This window comes from Copidosoma floridanum, unplaced genomic scaffold, assembly GCF_036245765.1.
Source record: "Copidosoma floridanum isolate Cflo_tuat_1 unplaced genomic scaffold, Cflo_Japanese_pri ptg000032l, whole genome shotgun sequence".
NCBI lineage: Eukaryota > Metazoa > Arthropoda > Insecta > Hymenoptera > Encyrtidae > Copidosoma > Copidosoma floridanum.
The window spans coordinates 7,414,350-7,424,465 of NW_028321909.1; the positions used below are offsets into that span (position 1 = coordinate 7,414,350).

The 10,116-nt window shown below is 35.1% G+C and overlaps 2 protein-coding genes across 2 annotated transcripts; one reads left to right on the forward strand and one right to left on the reverse strand.

Moving 5' to 3' along the window:
• Positions 1 to 705: 705 nt before the first annotated feature.
• LOC106646615 (vesicular integral-membrane protein VIP36) lies at positions 706 to 3,781 on the reverse strand. The gene is made up of 7 exons (XM_014362691.2): positions 3,472 to 3,781; positions 2,925 to 3,040; positions 2,329 to 2,526; positions 2,095 to 2,257; positions 1,840 to 2,006; positions 1,694 to 1,754; positions 706 to 1,623 (listed from the first exon to the last, which is right to left on the reverse strand). The coding sequence occupies exons 1-7, from the start codon at positions 3,614 to 3,616 to the stop codon at positions 1,472 to 1,474; spliced, it is 1,002 nt and encodes a 333-aa protein (XP_014218177.2). The 5' UTR covers positions 3,617 to 3,781; the 3' UTR covers positions 706 to 1,471.
• A 1,870-nt stretch (positions 3,782 to 5,651) lies between these two features.
• Positions 5,652 to 10,116, forward strand: LOC106646620 (thiamine transporter 2-like). Its single transcript, XM_014362698.3, has 6 exons — positions 5,652 to 6,071; positions 7,023 to 7,407; positions 8,543 to 8,947; positions 9,032 to 9,224; positions 9,300 to 9,441; positions 9,561 to 10,116. Exons 1-6 carry the CDS (start codon positions 5,949 to 5,951, stop codon positions 9,702 to 9,704), a joined length of 1,392 nt encoding a protein of 463 aa, XP_014218184.1. The 5' UTR covers positions 5,652 to 5,948; the 3' UTR covers positions 9,705 to 10,116.

Below are 10,116 nucleotides of genomic sequence, written 5' to 3' on the forward strand. Positions count from 1 at the left end.
TAGTTTTACGAGCAATAAAATTATGGTACTTAAGTCGTGTGTGGTACTTAACACCGAACGTTCAAAATTTCCGTGATATGACATGCGAGTGTGACTCAATTTTCACCGAAATTTCGGAGTCATAAGTCATAACTCATTAACTCAATTTACAAATTTTTCAAATAAAAAAATGTGGGTCAGTGCCATCTAGAGATAGTAATTTTTGCGGAATTGCGGCTTTTTGCGAAAAATACAACTTACATTTTTGATTGTTTAATTTTTTTCATTTGTAAACAAGCATGTATGGGTTCAAATATATGGATATACAGTGTTTTTGTGTGTCAAATATCATTAATATAATGGGGGTCGCCAAATCATCATGTCAAATAAAATTATCATGTATTAGTTTGATCGTTGGCATGCTTAAAACTTTCGATTAGTCAATTAATTACATAATTTAGTGGTTACAGACAATTTTGTAAAAATTATTCAACTTAAGTCACCAGTTTAATAATAACTGGAGCAACTTTACTTCCTTCCGATATTGTCAAAAGTGTTTTACTCTTTCTGTGATCGGTATGCGCCAATTGAGTATTGTTACATAACTCAAAATGATAAGGAAAATGTGAGAGTGACAAATAAATGATGTGTTTCGGAATTGTGGATGCAATGAAGAAAAAAACAGACGAAATATGTTATAAATTTGTTTTTTTTACACATTGGTAGATATCATTTCATTTGGCAACAGTTCAAATGACAATAGTCTTACACTTAAAAAAACAATCACACTTTTTTACAGTTACTTTTCTTACGTATGTATACATATGCACACATATATGCATGTATGGCATATTATTTCGTGTATAAAAACAGCAACGTCACAGCAGAAAATCATCTTAAAATTAATCGATATAGATAGTATTGTACGGTTTATTTATTTACAAATATATTACCTGATTTAAGACTCTTTGTTCTTTATGTACGTTAATTTCATTGATAAATTTTTCCAAAGTAATTAATTTGTAGAAAAGCTTTTTTTCATACATTTATACATGCCAAGCGCTTTTACACGCGAGTATTGCTTATTGCAATGTCCACTTGTTTTGTAAATTCACAATCACATAAAATATATCGTTTAGAAGATTAAAATTTTCTTTGAAAAAAATTATAAATTACAGTCTATTGGTTAAATTACTGTTGGAAACGAATATGTTACAATGTGGAGATTATAGCAAAAATATTTTCTATCTCCTCCATGCATAAATAATAAATATGGCTGCCAAATAAATACAAATCAATACACTATAACTTCAAAGCGTTTGCATAATTGCACTAAAACACAAAAAAAAATCGTTTCATCACTATACTTTTCCAAGTCCTCACAACTTGTCGGTGCCCATCGCCAATCCATAAAAATTTGGTACTTTTGGTTTAAAAGGAATGTCTCTCAGTTCGTTAAAAATAAAATAAAACACTGAGGCAAGTGAAATCATTAGTAAAATCGCTTTCTGCTTTGTTCTTGGTGCTTCTGGTACAACATGATACCAATCACAACGCAGGCAATAAGAGCTAAAGCACCAATAAGCATCAGGAAGAATATTTTTATTCCTCCAAGTGACGACGGCTTTGGATCTTCAATATGATCTATAATTCAAGGATAGTTATAAACATTTATTTATTAATTATGATAAATAAAATTGAAAAACAATATTACCTCTTGGAGACTCAAAATAGGCGGCTGATGGTACAATTTGCGATCTGTCTTCTTCCTTTGTCTGAAAAAGAAAAGTAATGAATTGATGAATCGTTTAAAAACTGACCCAGATTTGTTCTTTTTTAAGAAAATAATAACCAACTCACATCGTCAGGGGAATCCAATTGGTACAGTTTTAATGAAACAACTGCATGATTATCGGATAAGTCCCCTGTTGTAGCAGTAACGCCAAAATAGTAACCAGTTGGCAACTGGATCTCCTTCACAGTAAAGCACTCTTTCCAAGCACCTTTGTTTGAAAAGTCAGTGGATACTGAAAAAATAGTCGTAGCAAAATTAAAATACTATCAAAGCATTAAAAACTGTTAAATATGATCTAACTACTTTAAATATGTATGCACCTGTCAAAGTATCCTTTTCATATCTTAAAGAAATATATGTGTCATGTTCGAGATTTCTAAATTTAGCCTCACAGCCTGCAAGTTGAGTATGAGTACCATCTCTGTCATGATCGTAATGAAGAGTACCATTGTTCACCATGGCCGAAATATATGGGTGCTGATGCTGTTGAAAAATGACAGTCTTAAAAAATTTGTTACTAATATTTATGTATTTAAACTGTCATATAAACGTACGTTGTGCTCCCCATTATGATTACTGTAGGTGTCAAGTATCACTACTAAACCATTAAAGTAATCTTTGCTTCCAAAGACTGGTCCAGGCTGATTTGGATCTTTAGCATACCAAATTGCCAAGCCATCCCCAAACAAGTCCTTACCTTTGCCATAAACTTTAAAAGAAACTTGTAATTCCCAGTTTCTTACGTGGCAAGGCTGAAAAAAATTTTTTTTTAATTAGTATTATATCTTTTTGTCAGATACACTTTGCGCAACACTACGAGATTTTATACTGTATCGACCCATAAAATATAAGTCATTGATGATTTTCTACATGTATTAGATCTAACAGAAGTATTTTGAATCATCAAACAAACAAACGTAGCGCGTCATTTACTCAAGTGATGAGCAACTTGGGCAAAAATTTCACTTCTTCAGCCAAAAACTTTGAAGATCTAAACTACTATAAAAACACCAACACGTCTTTACTTCCATCGTTAATGTAACTCAATTTTTATATTGAGATCAACATATTTATCACAAACTTTGTCCCATCAGCAAAACATAAGCATTTAATTGATATCCATGAAAACAACAAGGAGAAAAGTACATACCACAGTGTTCCAAATAGTGCCCCGTTGACTTTGAGCATCAGCAGTCAGTCTCACAAAGTTGTTCGTTACCAAAGTGTTTCCTTGGAAGTTCCAGTAGGGTATTGTCATACCAGAACCTACAGAATCAAAGAGAGTTCAATAAAGTTTACTGAAAAATTATTTGAGCAACCGCGCAACCCAGGCTTCTACAAGATTCCAATAAAAACGGAGTCAAGCTGCGAATTTTGGAGTAACATGTGAGCAGGTACGCTGTATTTGCCATTGAAGATTTTATTGAAAAGAGGAAGAAAAAAAAAATGATGACGCGTCAAGGTTGTTATCTCTTTGCCGATGCTAACAACGTACACATATCAGTTCTCTCTCTCTTTCTCTTTCGTCTCGTTGGCCTAACCTTCTGCAACTCTCATCGCGCACATTTTCATCGCAATGTTTATAACGCAATCGGAGTCGAAAACACGTTACATTTATCCCTAATTAAACTGCGTATGATAAGAAAAAAAAAAAAAAGAGAGAAAGAGAGAGAGGAAAAAAAAGAGTATACCCTCACCATGATACGGTTTGATGAGCGAATGTTCTCGTTTGATGTAGTCGTTCATGTTACGCTCGGCGCCGACGAAGCCGATCAGGAGGCCACCGAGGACCAGCACCAGCCAGCACTCACCGAGAATACCACCACTAGTCGTCCTTTGCATTGTTTATTTTGTTTTGGGCTTTGATTTTACGTTTGACTGCCCCTCACGACACAAAAATTGATGAACACCGGGGAGGGCTAAGCAGCAGACGACGACTCCGCTCGGCTCGGCAGCTTTCGCTTGATATGCTCGCGCACGGAGGTCCGGACTCCAACTGACAGTCAGCACACTGACACTGACTCGAGACAATTACTTAATTATTATAATTATTTCACAAGCGAGAACTACAGCGCCTCCCTTTGCTGCTAAATCATCGAAATAATGTATATGAACAATATTTTCATGTAAATGCGAAAATTTGAGAAATTTGATTAATCACCGTCGTACAATACCTCTGCTTCGGCCTTAGGGAATTAATTGTTTATGTATTACTCGCATGGTATGAGTTACAAGTATGTAGGTATAAGTACTTGTCTGAATGACTGAACCGCTAATAGTTTTGAGGCACGTAAGCGTATTTTTCAATTTTATTTATTGGTTTTTAATTACCGAGTCTACCGCGTCACCAAATCCACGAGTTCGACAAAGACAATGTTTGGTTATCTGTGCATAAACACACGTTAACCACTATTTCTTTTAACAATCAATTTAACAATGACGTTAAAAAAAAAAAAAATAAAAAAAAAAAAATAATAATGCTCAAACATCGTTAAATTAAGGACATATTTTTTACCCGAAAAAAATTTATAGTGAAAAAACATTGTATACTTTTTATTACGATACCTTACAACAATATTATTCAACAATTACCGATTTCATGTCATTTAGATATATGACTTGAAACCTTTAGGGAAATTTATAAAAAAAACTCAGCTTCAAAAATTAATTACGTTGGTACGCACTTATATGTTACTGTTATGTTTTAAATTTATTGTTCTTTTGTAATGTGTACAACTTTTACCATACCTTGTTTGTATACGATTTAAACATTTTTCAATGTACAAACGCAGTTTTAACAAGATTTTACTTACGTTAATAAATATATTTATTGATATATCTTACGATTACAATTTTCAATTTATTATTCATATTATGCTAATGATTCAATCATTTTTTAAAACTTTTTTTTAGTTATGTAACATTTTTTTCCAATAATAGATACATGGGTATCTCTTTTACCAGTGGCTCGAGTGGTCATTGATATTGAACTATTAATGTATAAAAACTTGAGAAACAAATAATGATAAATAAATTTAAAAAATAAGGCCAATCAATTGTTAAAAAACTCCATTACTTTTGATACTTTTTTCGTGTAAGAATTAAATGAACGTAGGTGGATTCATATATATATTTTTTCAACTACACAAGAACTGCAAAAGAATTTAATGAACAAAATTATTTGAATCTTCGACAAAATTTGGTTTATGTAATAAAAAATATTTTCTGAAAATGTAATCTATATATCATGCAGTCGATACGTTATTTATGTTGTAAGAGTTGAAAAAAAAAAAAAAAAAAAGTAAAATAAATCCTTTTTTTTTACCAACTCTGAAATATTTACTTAAATACACCCTGGAAGAAAATAAAATGATTTTGCGCTCCAAGTACAAGATACAATTTATTAAAAAAAAAAAAAAAAAAAAAAAAAAAAATGATCTCACCACATTTCAAGAACAACAGTTTTATCCAATGTTAGATCAAAGAAAAACTTACCATCTCATCTACGAAAAAGTAATCCTGTAACGCAGAAGAACCATTGTATATAAAAAATGTATGACCACCACCAAATTAAAGAGCTAATTCAAAGCCTCTCGTCGCTGCGCGCCAATTCTTTGAATGGTTTGAATGACGTTATATCTTCTTCACTCGGTTCACTCCACGTAAGTATAAGCATAGAGTAGAACACACGATTGTTGGGTAACCAGGGTAACCTGGGTAACATCGTGTACGCATGCACCCGCGCAGCTGCGCAATGAATTTATTCACCATCATCATCATCATTAATATTATTATATTTTTTCAATAATCCCTCGTGTTTTGCAGCGCTCGTATAGGTTTTTATTGTCATCGCTCGGTCAGTCGGACGGAACGCGTCGCGAAGTCGGAGTGTGCAGTGTGCAGAGTACAATTGATTTCTGCGTGAATTATTTTTTTTTTCTTTCCCCCTCCCCCTGCAAGTATACAAAACGAGAGCGTGGGTTTATGTAAGCACGCGACACGAGCTTTTCATCGACTCGAGCGAGGAAGGATCGTTGCTGTGGGTGTTTGGAACAAATGTGGCTTTTATTCAATGGCACGGGAAGGCTCGAGTAGGGCTACTTTGGCTGTTTGAGTTGACAACCACCGCACGAGTTATCATTTTACTTGGACGAAAATCCAAGGGGAGCCGAGCATGGAGTGGTACGTCATATCGGGCATACTGTGCGTCTTTGGCTTCCTCAAGGAGTTTCGGCCCAACGAGCCCTTCGTTACCAACTACTTGGTTGGTCCTTGGAAGAATTTTACTGACTCTCAAGTGAGTTTTTTTTACTTTTTTTTTTACTTTTCCCAGTTTTTTTCTTTGTTTATTTATTTATTTATCGTCACCAATACCCCACAAGATGAGTGCTTTTGGGAGAGCAAAAAGTACGACAACTGTTTCTCGTGGGAGACATTTCCCTTAACTTTACCCTTAGCGAGCGACTATGCAATTTAAAGGTATTTACATTCAATGGGACTTGAATTTGGTTCTGTCGCTTGTCAACAATAAAAACGTGGGAATCTATGGATTAAAAATTTAGTTTTTTTTTTTTTTTTTTTTTTCTAAACGCAATTTTTTTACGCTTAATACGATTTTTTCGTATTTTACAGTTTTATTGCAACACTCCAAACTGCCAAAATTGTTTTTCAAATAACTGGAAAATTTGTTTTATGGGTTTTTTTTTTTTTTTTTTTTTTTTTTATATTTTAAAACATAATATTAGAAAGAAACATTTTCTATGTGTTTTACCTTTTGCCCTAGAATATCATGCAGATACAATATGATGAATAAAACAGCCAAAAATTATTCTCAAACTGTAATCGGCTGAAAAATAATTTTAAAAACAACCATCTCTTACTGAGCGACGAGTACGTTGTGATTATAAACTTTTTGCACCGTTGATAAATGCAACAACCGTAATTTTCATGAACGCAGGCTCTTGTTTATGTTTGGATATTTATAAAAGTGTCGTACAGCGATAAAAAAAAAAAAAAAAAAAAAAAAAGTACTCAAAGTCATTGAAATTGTCATCCATTGGAGGGCAAAGAAACAATATGATTATAAAAGTAGGTGCAATAAAAAAAAAGCACAAATTGCGCGGGAAACGAATCGAATAAAATTGACATTTCACGCGCACACATGGGTTTATTAAATTAAAAAAAAAAAATTGTATCGACAAGTTAAAATGAACACACAACCTTTTCTCTTTTTTTTACCAAACCGCAGGTCAACCAGGAGATATTTCCTCTCGGCACCTACTCGTACTTCTCGACTTTGATCCTTGTTTTTTTACTAACCGATCTCGTGAGGTACAAGCCAGCGATAATACTCTGCGGCCTGTCTGGCACGGCCACCTTTGCGATTCTCCGCTACGGTACGACGATCGGTCACATGCAAGCGGTCCAGTTTCTCTACGGTCTCATGTTGTCCACCGAAGTGGCCTATTACACCTACATCTACGCCAAAGTTGACAAACAGCGCTACCAAAAAGTCACGAGTCACACAAGAGGGGCTTTTTTGCTCGGACGATTTACGGCCGGCGTCGTGGCTCAGCTTACCACTTCGTTCGACCTACTCGACTACGAACAGCTCAATTATCTCTCCATGGGCTGTGAGTTTGTTCTTAAACGCATACAAATACTTTTTTTTTTTTTCCTATATTCAAAGGTTATTTGTGCAAAAGTAATTTTTTAGCTGAAAACGACAAAAAATTTTTACTTATCGTTATTTTCTTACTACGATATTAAGAAAATTTTCAACTCCAATACATTTTAGATATTCTAACGTATTTGAAATCAAAGATTTCAGTACCTTTTCTAATACGTTGACTATTTTTTTTTTTTTTTTTTTTTTTTTGTTTTTTCTATCAGTTCATTGTTTTTGCTGGCAAAAATTTTGTCAAGGACTGTAAAAAATAGTACCAAAAAAATTTGAAAAAGTATCCGTATTCAAGTCTGTAACGTAGGGTTGAATGTTTCACGTTTACCATTCTGGTGATGTTCGAATTTGAATCGGAATACAAATACCGTTTTTTTTTACCTCATCCGTAAAAATATTCATCAAATATGATTGTATAATTGAAGTCGTGATACGGATAAAACGAATTTATCAGACCGATTTCATACCTGAATAATTGGAACGTAATTTCGAATACTACAACCGTGTATAGTGCAGTTTCATACTTTTGGAGCACATTTTTCGTTTTGTACCTGAAAAGATTAACTTCATTGGTTTACAGTAGTTTAATCATTTATATTAAAGCTATTTAAACATTCTATCTGTAGTATAATAATTTCTCTCATCACCACTGAATTTAATTTCGATATTCAAATCAGCAAATTTTAATGTTTTCAACAGACAACAAATTCGGAAATATCTGTTAATCGTTGATAAAATGCAACTTTTTTTTTTAACGATTGAAATATGAAGAAAGTATAATAAACTATATAGGCTCCACGTATAAAAATATCAGAAACGTGACCTGTATTGTTTTGAAGATACGTATTATACCCTATTTTGAAAATGATCGCCATTCAGCTTTGCTCGAATTTTCTCATTCATTCAATCATTTCTACGGTGTAAAAGTTACCAAAGATATCCTCGCATTATATTGTAATGATCCACATGTTGTTGTTGAAAAAATAAAGAATGAAATGTTAAACCGACCAGGTTGAAAATGGCTGAACTGCCATTAAAAAAAAAAAAAAAAAAAAAAAAAAACGTTATCATTATTCTGTGCGTTCCAGCTCTCGGTGTGGCGACTGTATGGGCCTGTTTCCTACCCCCGGTGGGCCAGTCGATATACTTCAACAGGGCGAGTCCCATGGCCACGGACTTTTCGCCCTCGTTGGACAGCCAAGGGAGCGCCATGACCCTGTCCACGTCACCCCGGAAGCTCTCCAGCGTCGACGAGTCGTCTTTCGTCGCGAAATTCCGGCACGCGTACCACTTGCTCTGGGAGGACTTCATCCGAGCCTACACCAACAGGCACGTCATCAAGTGGTCCCTGTGGTGGGCCTTCGCGACCTGCGGCTACCTCCAGGTCATCAGTTACGTACAACTGCTGTGGAAAAACGCCATCGAATACCAAAGGGATCCTGGCGGCCCGGACATCTACAATGGTGCCGTCGAGGCAATTTACACGATAATCAGTGGGTATACACGAGCGCTTTCTTTTTTTTTTTTTTTTTTTTTCCCCTCTCACGATTACCCACCAAGGATTTTTCTTCGCTCAGGTGCCGTGGTGGTGTTCGGCGTTGGAAATTTGCACTTCAATTACCCGCTAGTCGGCGAAGCCATACTGTCCGTGTTTTCGATCTTCGAGGGCTTTTTGCTCCTTGTGTCCTACATCAGCTACAACATGTGGATTTTGTACGTCTCTTACATAGCCTTTGGCATCATATACCATTCCATAATCACCATTGCGAGGTACGAACAAAAAAAAAAAACATTTGCTTGGTTGTTAACTCGTTAAATCCCATATTTACATTTCGATTTCGGCAGTTTCGAGGTGGCTAAGCATCTGTCGGAAGACAGTTATGGCCTGATATTTGGGATAAACACGTTCATGGCCCTGCTGTTCCAGTCAATAATGACGTACATCGTCATAGACGAGCAGTGCTTAAACTTAGACATAAGATCTCAGGTAAGCATACGTTGTACACACACACACACACACACACACATTGTGGAATCGACATATACGTTCAAACGTGACAAAATCACGAGAAAATCATCTTGGTTTTTTTATTTTTATTTTTCCAGTTCATGGTGTACGGCAGTTACTACATTGTGTTGGGCGTTATTTTCATGATAATGAACGTTTTTACGGTAATGTATTACTTGAAGAATCAAAAACCACTGAAGATCTGGGCGAAGAGCACCGACTACATGGCCGAGTCAGACTGACGCACAATGCAACGCACCCTCAGTACCTTCATTTGAATAGTCAATGTTGTTAAAGTTGTTGTTGTTGTGCACGTCAACCAATTGTACAATATGTAATTGTTAGAGCGACAAAAGCAATACACACATACGCGTTGTTACTAGATGTGGGGGGGAAGGGGGAGGCGATGGTTTCATACTCGCCAATTTGTTATTGTTCAATGTGATATTGTAGAATATGCGATTACGATGGCTGTCCACAAACTTAGGATTAGTCTAGGTTTGTATTTTACCCCCCCCCCCGTGTACTTGGTTTGCATAGAGTTTCAGAAGCAAAAAAAATAATAGTATATTGGGCACGAAAAGTGCACAGTGATAACGAATGGTGGTTATAATTTTTAAGTTTGACAAAGAGAGATATAGACAGATATTTTTT

What these genes read in the sequence shown, in the direction of transcription:
- LOC106646615 (XM_014362691.2), bottom strand. Translation starts at nt 3,616, where the DNA reads ATGCAAAGGACGACTAGTGGTGGTATTCTCGGTGAGTGCTGGCTGGTG. An exon ending in ATCATAATGGGGAGCACAAC is followed by an intron (nt 2,258 to 2,328) that starts GTACGTTTATAT and finishes ATTTTTCAACAG; the next exon opens with CATCAGCACCCATATATTTC. An exon ending in TGAAAAGGATACTTTGACAG is followed by an intron (nt 2,007 to 2,094) that starts GTGCATACATAT and finishes CTATTTTTTCAG; the next exon opens with TATCCACTGACTTTTCAAAC.
- LOC106646620 (XM_014362698.3), top strand. Translation starts at nt 5,949, where the DNA reads ATGGAGTGGTACGTCATATCGGGCATACTGTGCGTCTTTGGCTTCCTC. An exon ending in CAATTATCTCTCCATGGGCT is followed by an intron (nt 7,408 to 8,542) that starts GTGAGTTTGTTC and finishes TGTGCGTTCCAG; the next exon opens with CTCTCGGTGTGGCGACTGTA. An exon ending in TCCATAATCACCATTGCGAG is followed by an intron (nt 9,225 to 9,299) that starts GTACGAACAAAA and finishes CGATTTCGGCAG; the next exon opens with TTTCGAGGTGGCTAAGCATC.